At 42.6% G+C, this 16,645-nt stretch overlaps 1 protein-coding gene across 1 annotated transcript; it reads right to left on the bottom strand.

Moving 5' to 3' along the window:
• Positions 1–2,673: 2,673 nt before the first annotated feature.
• On the bottom strand, positions 2,674–11,218 carry LOC309707405 (uncharacterized protein; the record flags this gene model as incomplete). The annotated part of the gene is made up of 9 exons (XM_082534712.1): positions 2,674–2,688; positions 4,374–4,522; positions 5,862–5,933; positions 9,041–9,258; positions 9,354–9,522; positions 9,822–10,242; positions 10,354–10,444; positions 10,537–10,672; positions 11,188–11,218. 9 exons carry the CDS (start codon positions 11,216–11,218, stop codon positions 2,674–2,676), a joined length of 1,302 nt encoding a protein of 433 aa, XP_082390838.1.
• Between the last annotated feature and the right edge of the window lie 5,427 nt (positions 11,219–16,645).

Raw genomic sequence — 16,645 nt, 5'->3', positions numbered from 1 at the left:
AGAACCATGGCCTCGGATTTGGAGGTGCTGATCCTCATTCCCGCTGCTTCACACTCGGCTGCGAACCGTTCCAGTGCGAGCTGGAGGCCTTCACCCGATGAAGCCAACAGAACCACATCATCTGCAAAAATCAGAGATGAGATTCTGAGGCCACCAAAGCGAAAGCCCTCCGCCACTTGGCTGCGCCTAGAAATCCTGTCCATAAAAATTATGAACAGAACCGGAGACAAAGGGCAGCCCTGGCGAAGCCCATCACCCACCGGGAACGAGTCCGACTTATTGCCGGCAATGCGAACCAAGCTCTTGCAACGGTTGTATAGGGATCGAATGGCCCGTAGCAATGGGCCAGACACCCCATATTCCCGCAACACCTCCCACAGGACACCCCGAGGGACACGGTCGAATGCCTTCTCCAAGTCCACAAAACACATGTAGACTGGTTGGGCAAACTCCCATGCACCCTCAAGTATCCTGGAGAGGATAAAGAGCTGGTCCAGTGTTCCGCGACCAGGACGAAAACCGCATTGTTCCTCCTGTATCCGAGGTTCGACTAACGGACGAACTCTCCTTTCCAGCACCCTGGCATAGACTTTCCCAGGGAGGCTGAGGAGTGTGATCCCCCTGTAGTTGGAACACACCCTCCGGTCCCCTTTCTTAAAGATGGGGACCACCACCCCGGTCTGCCAGTCCACAGGTACTGCCCCTGATCTCCACGCAACATTGCAGAGGCGTGTCAACCAGGACAGCCCTACAACGTCCAGAGCCTTCAGGAACTCGGGGCGGACCTCATCAACACCAGGGGCTCTGCCACCAAGGAGTTGTTTAACTGCCTCAGTGACCTCGCCCCCGGAAATTGGCGGGTCATTCCCCTCATCCCCAGACTCTGCTTCCTCCTCGGAAGACGTGTCAGTGGGATTAAGGAGGTCCTCGAAGTATTCCTTCCACCGCCTGACAATTTTCTCAGTCGACGTCAGCAGCGCTCCGCCAGCACTATACACAGTGCAGGTAGAGCACCGCTTTCCCCTCCTGAGACGTCTGACGGTTTGCCAGAATCTCTTCGAGGCAGTCCGAAAGTCTTTTTCCATGGCCTCTCCGAACTCCTCCCACACCCGAGTTTTTGCTTCAGCCACTGCCCGAGCCGCATTCCGCTTGGCCTGTCGATACCTGTCGGCTGCCTCCGGAGTCCCACAGGCTAACCAAGCCCGATAGGACTCCTTCTTCAGACTGGTGGCTCCCTTCACCTCTGGTGTCCACCATTTGGTTCGCGGATTACCACCACGGCAGGCACCCACCACCTTGCGGCCGCAGCTCAATGCAGCAGCTTCGGCAATGGAGACGCTGAACATGGTCCATTCGGACTCAATGTCCCCAGTCTCCCTCGGAATGCTGTTGAAGCTCTGCCGGAGGTGTGCGTTGAAGATCTCGCGGACTGGGGCCTCTGCTAGACGTTCCCAGCACACCCTCACTACGCGTTTAGGTGCACCAGGTCTGTCCAGCGTCCTCCCCCGCCACCTGATCCAACTCACCACTAGGTGGTGATCAGTTGACAGCTCAGCCCCTCTCTTTACCCGAGTGTCCAGAACATATGGTCGCAGGTCTGCTGATACGATTACAAAATCGATCATCGACCTACGGCCTAGAGCGTCCTGGTGCCACGTGCACTTATGGACACTCTTATGTTCGAACAGGGTGTTCGTTATGGCCAAACTGTGGTTAGCACAGAAGTCCAATAACAGAGCACCGCTCGGGTTCAGATCAGGGAGGCCGTTCCTCCCAATCACGCCCCTCCAGGTCTCGCTGTCGTTACCCACGTGAGCATTGAAGTCTCCCAGCAGGACAACAGAGTCTCCAGGTGGAGCACCCTCCAGCACCCCCCCCCAGGGACTCTAAGAAGGCTGGGTACTCTGAACTGCCACTCGGCGCATAAGCGCAGATGACAGTCAGGACCCGTTCCCCGACCCTAAGGCGCAGGGAACAAACCCTCTCGTCCACTGGGAAAAACCCCAACGTACCGGCAGCAAGCCGAGGGGATATTAGGATACCCACCCCAGCCCGCCGCCTCTCACCAGGGGCAACTCCAGACTGAGACAGAGTCCAGCCCCTCTCCAGGAGACTGGTTCCAGAGCCCAAGCCATGTGTAGAGGTGAGCCCGACTATATCTAGCCGGTACCTCTCAACCTCACGCACTAACTCAGGCTCCTTTCCCACCAGAGAGGTGACATTCCATGTCCCTATTGCCAGTCTTGGCAGCCGGGGGTCAGTCCGCCAGGGCCTCCGCTCCTGGCCGCCACCCGACACACAATGCACCCGACCCCTATGGCGCCTCCTGCGGGTGGTGGGCCTGCGGGAGGATGGGCCCATGTCTCCTCTTCGGGCTGTGCCCGGCCGGGCCCCATAATAATTAATTATTGCCACATTTAATTAATTCATTATGGCAGTCCTGGCACTCCATAGGGTAACACCATACGAAATGACAATAAACTTCTTGAGTCTTGAAATGGTGGAGAATCCCAGATTTAAGCCCTAAAGGAGTGACCCCAAGGGGGTCTACGATGACCTAAACTAGGATGACCTGAATTACTGAGAACCTTCACAGATTTATTTTGAACAACACTTCACATTTGCATTTCCACTAATTGGAGCACAAATAATTTTTAATATCTACAGCATCAGTTAAAACCAATAAATCTGAGAAGTCAAACGCATAAAGAATAAACAGTAAAACACACCTGCTATGATTGATGTTCTTATTCTGTTTTTTTTTTTTTCTTTTTTCTTTTTTTGGGGGGGGGGGAGATCGATTTCCAAAGACACACTGCATACAGAGAAAAGTAAAAAAAAATCCCTTAATATCTTTGAATAATTGATTAAGATTTATTTTCTATGGGTTGCATTAGGAAATGGGATGGGAAAAAAAATGAAACATTAGACATTTCTTTGCCAAAATTGGATTGAAAAAAACTGAATAATTAGTTATTTAGATAGAAGAAATTGTAATTGGGCTTACCATTAAACACATCACAATGTTGTTATTTGGAATCAGGTATAATTTGTGAGGACTTTTATTTGTGTTAATTCAGCTAATGTTATTAATAACATCTGCATAGCATGCCTGTATAAAATATGAGTTATTTGGAATTACAGCTTGGAAATGAAATCCATGACTAATGATTGTAGAACAAAGACACGTCATTTTCAAATTGAACAGAAAATTTTTTATTGATTTTATTTTTCTCCATTTGGCATTTGTTATAAACAACATATGCATATCAATATTTGTCTTTTTTTAAACAACTATTATTTTAGAAGTAAAAAAATAAAAACAATACTTAAACTTAACTAAAAAACTTGCATGATCAAAGTGAGTAAAATGTAAAGAAAAAAAAAACCCAGAGCAACTGTGTAAAATCAGTAACAAAAAAACTCACATGATCACAAAGGTCTTGAAAATTTAGTATAATTAAAAATTGCAACCAAAGAACTCTGAGATCAACAGGATCTAACATTCACATTCTCTCTCTGGACATGACCTTGTCCTTGTGTTGTCATTGTGTTTTCATTCCTTCCTCTGTTGTATCTCCTGATCTCAAATCGTTTTTTTCTTTAACTGTGGTCTCCATCTGTGGTCCCTGTTCCTTTATCTCTGTGTCCTCTGTGCTGAGTGCTTTGTCTTTTTCTGTAGTCTCTGTCTGTGGTCTCATTCCTTCCTCTGTTGTTCCTTCTGATCTCAAATTATGTTTTTCTTCAGCTGTGGTCTCCATCTGTGGTCTCTGTTCCTTTATGTCTGTGTCCTCTGTGCTCAGTGCTTTGTCTTTGTCTGTAGTCTCTGTCTGTGGTCTCATTCCTTCCTCTGTTGTTCCTTCTGATCTCAAATAATTTTTTTCTTCAGCTGTGGTCTCCATCTGTGGTCCCTGTTCCTTTATGTCTTTGTCCTCTGTGCTGAGTGCTATGTCTTTTTCTGTAGTCTCTGTATGTTGCCCATTTTTATCTTCAGCTATGTCAATTGTGCTCAATCCTTTGTTCTTTTCCTTATTTTTTCTTGTAATATCTCTGACTCTTTGTATGACTTTTTGTCTTTTGCTGGTATCTTTAGGTGCCTCTTTAGTCTTGTGACTTCTGAGCATCTTTGGACTTAACAGCTGTTTTGCAGTCAGGCTCTTTGGTCTTTTTCTTTCTTGCTTGTTGCCCTTTTGCCTTGTTTCTCTGCTTTCATCACACTTCGCCAAAGAGCTTTTCTTCATTAGAGACCTTTTCCTCTTTTTTGGGTGTGCCACTGGAGACTCATAGCTAGTCCCAGGGCCATCTTCTTTTACTCTAACTGTGTCTTTGTTTTCAGTTGTTCCTTCTTCCCTCAAATCGTTTTTTTCTTTAACCCTGGTCTCCATCTGTGGTCCCTTTTCCTTTATGTCTTTGTCCTCTGTGCTGAGTGCTTTGTCTTTATCTGTAGTTACTGTGTGTTGCCCATTGTCATTTGTCCTCAATCCTTTCTCTTTTTCTGTAGTCTCTCTCTGTGTTGTCATTCCTATTGAGTAACATAGAGGTTGCACAGTAAGACACAAGGGATAGGGAAGCATATCCATTATATTCAGTGTTGGGGAGTAACGGAATACATGTACCGCCGTTACGTATTTAGAATACAAAATATGAGTAACTGTATTCCGTTACAGTTACAGTTTAAAAAGGTGGTATTCAGAATACAGTTACTTTGTTGAAATAAATGGATTACACTGCGGTACTTTCCTGTTTCATTTTGTCGCGGGTCAGGACTGTTTGGGTTTTGTTTGACAGCTACGTTCTGTTGTTCCAGGCGGCAGCGTTACGGTTGCCATGGTTACAGGGCGACGCTCTCTCTCTCTCTGCGCGACTGTGTGTTTCCTGGGTGAGAGAGCGCCTTTTCGTTGTTGTTGTTGTGCTAAGCTAACAGGCAGAATGCTACAAGCATAGCTCTAAAGAATGTAGCATCATGGGCAGTGTAGTCAGTGTTGCAGGGAGAATGGACTGCCATACACGTTATGGGTCTGTGAGCGCGAGGAGGGAGAAAAAGGGGAGTGGAAAGGTACGAGTTGTCGTCGAGGAAAACGGGAGCTGGAAGCATGTAAATATAATAATAACCACTTCAGCCAAGAAGAGTGCCTGACGAGCCCAGTTGTAAGTAAGCTATTAAGACTCGACTGTACACCGTGTTTGTGTTTTCCTCCGAAAACAATAAGTTCCGTTGGAGCAGCCTTTCAACGCCTCTCTCTGTCTCTCGCAAAAAAAGTGACCCACACAACAAAGTAAAGCTATTTTTCGGCTACGAGCCGACAGGGACCCCGCCGTATTAGTCAGAGGTCCCTTTACTACGGTTCGGAGCCGCGGACCTTCAGTAATAGTAATAAATCACACAGCAATAGTACATTCACGTAGTTGTAAAAAGCATGATAATATATTAAGTAATCCAAAGTATTCAGAATACGTTACTGTCATTGAGTAACGTAACGGAATACGTTACAGAATACATTTTGGGGCATGTATTCTGTATTCTGTAACAGAATACATTTTAAAAGTAACCTTCCCAACACTGATTATATTGCTATATACTCCCCCTAATACAATCCTATATAAACATCACAAATGCTACTGTTTGTATATGTATTATATATTTGAAGAAAAATCAAAAGTCCAACAAGTGATTATAAATGAGCAGTCTGTTATAATTGAAAGCAAAAAGTTCTGTCATATATTTCTGTAAATCTGAGATTCTGAACTATATATACATACAGATTACAGCTGGTAAGTAAATATTATATAATTTCTCATTAACAGAGATATTATTGGGGTTATTAGAGTTGTCCTTATGGAGAAATGAACTACACACTTACCAAGTGCTTCAGGGATGTGTGTGGTGGCCATCTGGAGAAAATCAGTGATGTGGACAGGATCTACAAGCATTTCTAAAAGACACAGAATGTTTTTATGTTCCTGCAGCTCCAGTCATGCTCATTCATGCTGCACGCAATGATGTAAATATAAAACAGGTTGTATTTCAGACCTAATACAGATTTTTATGATATATTGAATTGAAATTGCTAATTCAAGCAACCAATGATTTATGAAGAAACATCCTGAAAAACAACAGGGGTGCACAAAAACAACAGGTTGTAGTTTAGACCTAATTTTTTTCAAAAAATTATTTTGTAAGGAAGAAGAACTGGCGACCAGAGCTCACAGTATATGAAAATGAATTGGATTGCCATTTTGAACTTAAATCTTACTTTCAATCCAGAATACTAACCCTTTCAATTTATTTATCCTACTTCCTAAACTTTCCAAGTTTACCAAGCTTAGTACTGAATATAACACATTCATGTGAAAAATTAATTCTTCGATCTTAAATATGATCAACCTATCTCTAATAATCGGCTATGTACCACAGGCCTTCAAGCTGGCTGTAGTTAAACCTTTACTCAAAAAGCCATCTCTAGACCCAGCAGTCTTATCTAATTATAGGCCAATCTCCAACCTTCCTTTCATATCAAAAATCCTTGAAAGAGTAGTTGTCAAACAGCTAACAGATCATCTGCAGAGGAATGGTTTATTTGAAGAGTTTCAGTCAGGTTTCAGAGCTCAGCACAGCACAGAAACAGCTTTAGTGAAGGTTACAAATGATCTTCTTATGGCCTCTGACAGTGGACTCATCTCTGTGCTTGTCCTGCTAGACCTTAGTGCAGCATTCGATACTGTTGACCATAATATCCTATTAGAGCAATTAGAACATGCTGTAGGTATTACAGGTACTGTGCTGCAGTGGTTTGTATCATATCTATCTAATAGACTCCAATTTGTGCATGTAAATGGAGAGTCCTCTTCACACACTGAGGTTAATTATGGAGTTCCACAGGGTTCAGTGCTAGGACCAATTCTGTTTACATTATACATGCTTCCCTTAGGCAGTATCATTAGAAGACATAGCATACATTTTCACTGCTATGCTGATGGCACCCAGCTCTATCTGTCCATGAAGCCAGATGACACACACCAATTAGTTAAACTGCAGGAATGTCTTAAAGACATAAAGACCTGGATGGCCGCTAACTTTCTGCTTCTTAATTCAGATCAAACTGAGGTTATTGTACTCGGCCCTGAAAATCTTAGAAATATGGTATCTAACCAGATTCTTACTCTGGATGGCATTACCTTGGCCTCCAGTAACGCTGTGAGGAACCTTGGAGTCATTTTTGACCAGGACATGTCCTTCAACGCACATATTAAACAAATATATAAGACTGCTTTCTTCCATTTTCGCAACATCTCTAAAATTAGAAATATCCTGTCTCAGAGTGACGCTGAAAAACTAGTTCATGCATTTATTACTTCCAGGCTGGACGACTGTAATTCATTATTATCAGGATGTCCAAAAAACTCGCTGAAAAGCCTTCAGCTAATCCAAAATGCTGCAGCAAGAGTCCTGACAGGGACTAGAATGAGAGAGCATATTTCTCCTGTTTTGGCTTCCCTTCATTGGCTTCCTGTTAAATCCAGAATTGAATTCAAAATCCTGCTCCTCACATACAAGGTCTTAAATAATCAGGCCCCATCTTATCTTAATGACCTTGTAGTACCATATCACCCTATTTGAGCGCTTCGCTCTCGCTCTGCAGGCCTACTTGTTGTTCCTAGAGTATTTAAAAGTAGAATGGGAGGAAGAGCCTTCAGTTTTCAGGCCCCTCTTCTGTGGAACCAGCTTCCAGTTTGGATTCGGGAGACAGACACTATCTCTACTTTTAAGATTAGGCTTAAAACTTTCCTTTTTGCTAAAGCATATAGTTAGGGCTGGACCAGGTGACCCTGAATCCTCCCTTAGTTATGCTGCAATAGATGTAGGGTGCCGGGGGATTCCCATGATGCATTGAGTTTTTCCTTTCCAGTCACCTTTCTCACTCACTATGTGTTAACAGACCTCTCTGCATTGAATCAGATCTGTTATTAACCTCTGTCTCTCTTCCACAGCATGTCTTTATCCTGTCTTCCTTCTCTCACCCCATCCGGTCGCAGCAGATGGCCGCCCCTCCCTGAGCCTGGTTCTGCCGGAGGTTTCTTCCTGTTAAAAGGGAGTTTTTCCTTCCCACTGTCGCCAAAGTGCTTGATCATAGGGGGTCATATGATTGTTGGGTTTTTCTCTGTATCTATGAAGCGCCTTAAGCGCCAACTTTTGTTGTGATTTGGCGCTATATAAATAATTGAATTGAATTGAATTGAAAAAAGGAAATATCAATATCCTAAATTTTGATAGTCTCATTTCCGTGACCATTTTTGTCTTTGTGTTTTTTGACAGTATAGTTCATTTTATCAGTAGGTATCTTTAATTTGATTACTATTTTGCTTATTGTTTAGATATTTTATGTTGTTTCTTTCTGCATTTGTATGTTTAGTTATGTGTTGCCACTGGTTAGTTACTGGTCACGTTTCCTGTTTTTGGTGCCAATTTTATGTTGTTTAGTTTAACATTTACCCCCTGATTAATTTTGTTTTCTACATCTGTGGTAGATTCTCTCTGCTTTATTTTTGTCCTCCTGAACTTTGTATACGAATTAGTATCCATGGTGTGCCTCTGTTTCCTTGTGGTGACATACTGTTTTCCCATGTAGAAAGTAGATAAAAAGAAAGTAAACAGAAACTAGAAAATGAAGCCTAACAGCTCTGCATTTCCTAGTTTCTGTTTACTTTCTGTTTTGTACATTGTATACAGTGGTACTTCTGAAATATCATTGTGTTTGTCCGCTATATGATATGTTGAACTGAAATTGCTAATCCAAGCAACCAATGATTAATAAAGAAAAACCATGAAAGTTATCAGGGTTCCACAAACTTTTGCATGCCACTGTGTAAATACAGCACAGAAAATATATACTTGTATACAATTTATACTTTAGATTATAACATTTTGAGTCCTCCTTCCTCACTACATCACAGTAATGACATTGTGACATTTATAAATAATGTATTTGTTACACATGCTAGGTAACGACAGTGATGAATAAGTAGTAAAGTTGGATCTTACGTGATTTTTTGATCCGGATGGCTTGCCTGTGGGTGTGCAACTCCCTTCTGCTCTTCTTCATTTCCAACTGAAGTGCAAATAAAGTCCCCTTTAAAGCCTTACGGGAGGCTCTGACCTCTGGCAGTTGTGCATCAATTAGAAATTTCAAGAACGCCCTCACATTTCCAATCCGAATCCTTTTGGTTGTCACGGCATGTTTATTCAGATAAGTTGTCCATCTAAAAAAGGCCCACAAACAAACACAAATCAGTAATCACTTTAGTATTATTGAGATTACTGGACTAATATATCACAGATATTTGTAAAAATGTACTCAGTCAGTCTTTCTCTGTTGTCCATAAATGCAAACGTCATTGCAGGGACTTGATTGTGAGACATGAAATATGCCCAGGCACGGACATATTGGACCCGTTGTTTGGCGTTGTCGACATCCTTTTTACTTGTTCCACAAATGTGCTGAAACCAAGCATTCAGGACTTTCTCTGTTTAAAATAAAGTGTAGTAACAACATAGCAATTAGGAGTGTCATGACAAATTGATGAAGTACAGAAAACATTCTTCTAATTGAATTGGTTGACAATGATATTTGGAAGATATTGCTAATTAGCAGGATTTAACTTCCTTGATAGAATTCAATTAAATTCCATTCAAGTCACAACAACATTTGCCTCAAGGCACTTTATACTTTAAGATAGAGCCTACAATAATAAATAGAACAACCAGTTATCCAAATTCACATTACACTACACAACAAAAAACACTTTTGTTAAATAATTCATACCAAATTTAGGAAGCCGGGCTGTTGGGTCAGGTTTATGTCTTTCAAATTTCTGGCGCTTTGGGGGGTTGAGGGGTTTGAGGCCAGGTTTATCCTTAGAGGATTTCAGTCTTTTCAGTTTACTTTTCAGTTGTTGTAGTTTCAAATGCAGTTCTTTGCAATTTTTGCAAGTCTGATGTTGGACTTGAGCATCATCTGACTGATTGACAGGGGAATGGACTGAGCTGTCTTCTCTAATCTCTGCAGATTCTTCACTGGTGTCACTGCTATCACTTTGCTCCTCTTGATCACTGCTTTCAGTCAGCTGCTCTATGTCCAGTGAGGTCACCATTGGAGGCTGTGGATCTGAACGTCTGAGAGCTTTGAGGGCTTTCAGATTAGCCAATCGTTTCGCTGTCCTCATTACTTTCTTCTGATCTGATTTCTGAAAGGGTATAAACAATAGAACAGCAATGTTTGAGAAAGTTAGTGAAACATGTCACATAAGAATGCATTCTAATTTAACAACAAAATGTAAGCTATACAAAACACTAACCTCAATCTCACAGTGGACATTTTCCAAGTGCTTGTCCAGTCTTATACGGTTTTTAACTTTACATACTGGACAGTCCAGCCTGCCCCTGTAACTGCATATCACATCCAGTTTGACAAATGTAACTACAACTACCACTTTAAATTGTTGCAATGTTTTTTCATATACTGTATGACAGTGACTTACACTGTAGAGCAGTAATTTAGCAGTAAATGTAATTCTTCTTTGTTTACAACATGGTGGTATTTTTTTAAATGCTGCCCAACTGCAACATATGGAATCAAGCATATTGGGCATTCTGTCATCTGACGTGGCATTTTTCCTGTAGAGAAGAATACACATCAGAACAGGTGAATAATTTTTTGCCAACAAGTCTTCAAATTGAGGAGCATATGTCCCAATACTTGAAAAATAAGAAGAGAAATATAAGAAAACCTTGATATATATATAAAAAGCCTACCACTTTGAATTGGAATCAGGACTTTGGTGGCATTTTAATGGCAGTTTGAAGGAAGAACTCCTTTTTAACATGGACGGTTATTTAAGATTTGGAAGCATCGCAAATTTGTGTTGTTAAAGAATTTCAAGGGTCAATGTCTCTATGCGCTGATTTCTGTATGTGTACTTATTTACTGTAGGGCTATGTTCCTTTTTGATTTGACACATAATCTGTCTAGCAGGCAGATGAAGCCTAAAAACATTTTTCACTCGAAATGATACGCAGATAGTACGATTAAAATAAATTCAATGGGCGCTCACAGACAATTACATAGGTCTTAATGTGTGGTGCTACAAGGTATAAAAGTATGAACAAAATAAAAACATTTTGTTACTCACTTGTTTCTTGACTGTGACAATATGTCACCATTCACGTAGGAATTAAGAAAGGAAACCTAAAAAAATGAAAAAACGAAATAAGAATAATGGGAAACAGGGAAATTAAAATCTTTTAAACATTAGTGATTTATATTTAATAGTTGGAATTTTACTATTTAAATGTTACAAAAGAGATTAGGGATTGGGATCTTACAGTTGGAAGGATTTAGTGAATTTTATCCCAACTTACCTCTATGTAATTCCACAATCTTCAACTGAAACACTAACAGCTCTGCATATAACCTACGGGGATCTTAGCATTCAGATCTTCCAACCCATCATGCCCTCTGCTTTTATCATGTGATCTCTTACCAATAGTGTATATCTGAACTTGGAATGGAGGATTACTCGTTTGGAACTTTAAATGTAACTTAACTAACATAATTTGCATATCTTCCTTTGGAGATGTTGTTAGTGCGAAGTATCACTCATTTGAATTTATTACTTATGTTATAAAACAAGTTTAAATTTTGAACCTAGAATGTCTTTTTAGCATAAATCACATTTGAAATTGGCAAAAAAACAAAAAACAAAAACAAAACACAATTCCCCTCTCGCCCATAAGGGCGTTTGGTCTTACTTATAATATAAGTATTATATTATAAAATGAGGTTTAAACTTGAACCTAGAATTCCTTTTTAGCATATATTGCATTTGTAATTTGGCAAAAAAAAACACCCAAAAAACAACAATTCCCCTCTCACTCAGGGCGCTCTGTCCATCAAGCTCAGGTCTGCTACAAGAAGCCTGGGAGCTTGAGGGCCCTGTGCAGTATTCAATTCATTTTAGGTCAATTTTATTTATGTCGTGCCAAATCACGACAACGGTCACCTCAAGGTGCTTTATATTGTAAGATAGACCCTACAATAATACATACAAAAGATGATTGAGATACAAAGGTATCTTAGTGTCACAGGCTGGGTCTCTGACCCAGCGCTCTGAGTTCATGTTTGTATTTGTCTCATTTTGTTATGTGATTAGTTTTGTGTCATTTCGTCTCTGTCTTTAGTTTGGGCAGCTTTTGTTTATTGTTCCTCTGGTTTTCTATGTTTTGGGTTCTTGTATTTATTCATTATGTATTAGGTCTGTTAGTTTGTGCTGTCATGTCTAGTTTTAGTGTTTCCTGTTTTATTCTGACAGTGTCATGTGTTCTTTGTTTATTGTATTTAGCTTTCCTCTCCTGGTCCTGTCATTAGGTTTATGTTAGTCAGCTGTTCCCCTCATGTGTCTCTACTTCCCCTGATCACCTCTTGTATGTATTTAAGCCCTTTGTTTTCTTCATGCCATTGTCGGTTCGTCTGTTTACCTCAGCCATAGTTCTAGTTTTCGTCTGTTAATTCCACGTTAGTCTTAGTCTGTTTATCTCACCAGAGTTACAGTTATAGTCTTAGTCTTTGCCTGTTATTTTCCACCTCAGTTATAGTTATAGTTTTTGGTCTTAGTACCTTTAGTGTTTTGTTTCTTAGTGTTTTGCCAGTTTGTTTTGGTTTCCTGGTTTAACCCTGCCGTCATTTAAATAAAGCCTCACCTTTCTGTTAAACCTTACTACTCCTCATCGTCATCTGCTTTTGGGTCCTGTTTCCACACACACCGGCGCACCCCGCCGTGACACTTAGTTCTTCCTAGGACTGTGCCCTCTGTATTTCTCAAGCTTCTTGTGTTCCTTCTTCCTGATGTTGCTGTCATTCGGAAATGCTACGTCTAACACTACAGCCATCTTCTTCTGTGATTTCCACAGAAGAAAGAAAACAGTAGAAGTCCAGTTGGTTATCCATCAACATTTTTTCTGTCTGCATCTAGAAGTCCCACAAGATTTTAGTTCGGTCATTCTCGATGACCCTAGTGGGCGTCTCCCATTTTGACTTCCAGGCCATATTGGCACAGATGTTCCTGTGTACTATTCCAGCCACTTGGTTATGATGTTTCATGTATGCTCTACTTGCTAGCATCTTGCACCCTGCTGTTATGTGCTGGATTGTCTCAGGGGCATCTTTACACACACTTCACATGGGGTTTTGCCTGGTGTGATAGACACCCAGCCTCTATGGACCCTGTTCTCAGAGCTTGTGCCTGTGCTGCCATGATTAGGGTTTTGTTAGCAGCTGGATAGCGTATGTATGTATATGATTAATTTGTAGTTGACAATACTTTGGGTGTCAGTAGGACTACCAAGACTCTGTATAAGTAAGCATATCATTTTATCTACTTTATTTAGACTTACCCACAACACTGGTCGTAATTGTTGTATTGTTCATAATGTTTGCACTCCGTGCTGATTGTCCCTTGGTTGAGAGCATGCCTGGATCTAAACCTAGTCAAGCTGGTCATGTCAGTACAGACCACAAGTGTCATGGAGGAGTTTGCTGATATGTTCAAGGGCATATTCCCAGGAGAATGCGACTTACACATTGACCCAGACGCCATGCCCGTCGTGTGTCTCAATCCAGAGAAATGTGTCATAGGTGCCACAGAAGTGAGTTACTTTGGACACAAACTCACCCAGGAGGGCATCCAGCCAGACCCAAAGAAACTACAGGCCATCAAAGACATGCCGCCTCCTGAGAATAAGAATGAGCTAGAGACAATGCTTGGAATACTCTCTTTGCAAGCTCCTTTGACTTGGAATGGTGAACTACCTGTCCAGATTCGCACTGCGACTATCAGAAGTGAACGCACCGCTGCGTCAGCTGCTCAAGCAAGACTTGGAGTTTGTCTGGGATCAGAATCACGACAGAGTCTTCCAGCAAATGAAGCATCTCATAACCAGAGAACCAGGCCCCATACTGGCATACTACGACACGACCAAGGAGCTACACCTACAGGTAGATGCATCCAAGTATGGTTTGGGAGCTGTGTTGATGCAGGACGGACACCCAACCGCATATGCTTCAAAGACAACAGTGGTTAACTATGCACAGATCGAAAAAGAAGCGTTTTCACACCTACATATATGGCAGAAGAGTCATCGTCGAGTCGGACCACAAGCCGTTGGAGCACATACTGAAGAAGCCAATCTCTGTAGCCCCTGCTCGTCTGCAGCGCATGCTATTACAGCTGCAGAGATATGACATATAGATTGTGCACCGGCCCGGAAAAGACATACCCGTGGCCGACACACTATCCAGGAAACCATTGCTCGACCAAGACAGCACGCTAAGCGAAGGCATGGAGGACCAGGTCCACTCAGTGATAAACAGCCTCCCAGTAAGTGACAAAAAGCTTTCAGAACTACAGGCTGCAACAGGACGCGACCCGCAGCTCACCCTGCTGAAGCAAACCGTGCATGATGACTGGCCTGAGGACAGGAAAAAATGCCCTAAAACCCTTTTGGACTTCTGGAATTTCAGAGATTAAATCTCGCACTTCCATGGCATCATCTTCAAAGGTGACAAAATCATAATGCTAACAGCCCTAAGAAACAATATGCTGGAGAGAATCCACACTGGGCACATGGGGATTGAGAGGAGTAAGCAGAGAGCAAGGGATGCCCTCTTCTGGCCAGGCATGGGCAAGGACATCTTTGCCACGGTGGAAAACTGTTTCATATGTCAGGAGAGGTGCGCAGCGAACCCCAAAGAACCCCTCATTCCACACCAGATTCCTGAGAGACGATGGCAGGCCGTGGCCTCGGATCTCTTCACATGGCGTGGACTACTTAGTAGTTGTGGACTATTACAGCCACTACTTTGAGGTTGAAAGGCTATTCTCTACCACTGCAGGGTCCGTCATCAAAAAACTCAAGGCCATATTCGCCAGACACGGTATACCAGAGAAGCTTATCTCAGATAACGGCCCACAGTACAGTTCTCGAGAGTTCAAGGATTTTGCAGTTACATGGGACTTTGTCCACACGACCTCAAGCCCCTTGTACCCACAAAGCAACGGCCTTGCCGAAAGAACAGTCAAGTCGGCCAAATCAGTTCGGGATAAAGCTCATACTCAGGGAGTAGATCCCTACTTGACTCTATTGGAGCAAAGGAACACGCCAGTTGACAGCTTCAGATCACCTGCGCAGCTCCTCACGAGTCGACGTCTACGCTCAGTGCTTCCCATCACCGGATACCAGCTGGTACCTCGCATCATAAGCCAGACGGTTGTGCAAAAAACACAGATGGAAAGACAAGAGCATCAGAGGCATTACTACAATCGCTGCGCCACACCACTACTGCAGCAGGGGGACCACATCCGCTTTCAGCTTGAGTCCGGACGCTAGAAACCGGCTGTCATCATCCGACCTGCAGAAACTGCCCGCTCTTTTGTGATCCACACTGGCGACAGACTATACAGCATAACCAACGGCACCTGAGAGGTGCTAAGGTGTCACCGGCACCTTCAGCACCAGGACCCGATCTGGTAACCCAGCCTGATAGTGCAGCTCAACAACAAGCAGAGCCCCTGTCACCATCTAGAGACACTGAAACACCAACCATGGACACTAGCTCTGTACTGACCACCAGATCAGGATGAGTGGTCAAACCAAGGGTCATCTTTGACTTGTGATTGTAAAGGGTGTAGGCGGATCGCTGTCCTAAGAAAAACAAAAGGGATAAACATGTCGAATGTCGATGTACTAATGAGTGCATATCCTGTGTTGCATTGTTGTTGTTGTTCTCATGACGCAGTAATTTTACACATGACAGTGTTGAAAAACTGTTGCTTATCGTCATGTTCAGGATGCTCTATTTTGAAATGCACACCAGCTGCATAACTGGCAGACATTTAAAAAAAAGGGAGATGTTGTATTGTTCATAATGTTTGCACTCTGTGCTGATTGCCCCTTGTGGTTCGCCGTAGTGGCAGCGGGGCGCGTCGGATTATGTAAGTGGGGGTGTGTTATGTTGGACTGAACGAGCGGCAATAAAGAAAATGGTGGCTCACGAAGCAGATTAAGAATGCGTTATTCGTAAGTTTGAGAACGGAATATTACAATAATCTTCATAAATCGGCTACGGCCTTGTAAGGCCACCCTTGGTCCTGGATAATTGATTACCTGATAGGACGACCACAACAAAGCCATCTTCCACACAAGGTGTCTGACAAAATGATGGGCAACACAGGGGCATCACAAGGGACCATCTGCTCCCCTTTCCTCTTCACTCTCTACACCTCAAACTTCAGCCACTGCACAGAGACCTGCCATCTTCAGAAGTTTTCTCATGATTCTGCAGTTTTTGAATGCATCATTGAGGGTGATGAGATGGAGTGCTGGGTGCCGGTGCACTCTTTTGTCACATTGAACTGCAGATGATTCTGCTGTTCAGTGTAAGAAAGACCAAATAATTGACTGAAGACCAGGAAACTTGTGATTCCTGTTTCTATCCAAGGGGTTGAGCACTGTAAATATAAATACACATTGAAAAAAAATGGATTGGGTAGAAAACACTACTGCACTCTAGAGGGCCCAAGTAACTTTTTTGAG

The sequence above is a fragment of the Aulonocara stuartgranti genome (assembly GCF_965226115.1).
Source record: "Aulonocara stuartgranti genome assembly, chromosome: 5".
In the NCBI taxonomy this organism is placed as follows: Eukaryota; Metazoa; Chordata; class Actinopteri; order Cichliformes; family Cichlidae; genus Aulonocara; species Aulonocara stuartgranti.
Note: the sequence above shows the minus strand (reverse complement) of the source record. Positions and strands in the feature narration are given on the sequence as shown.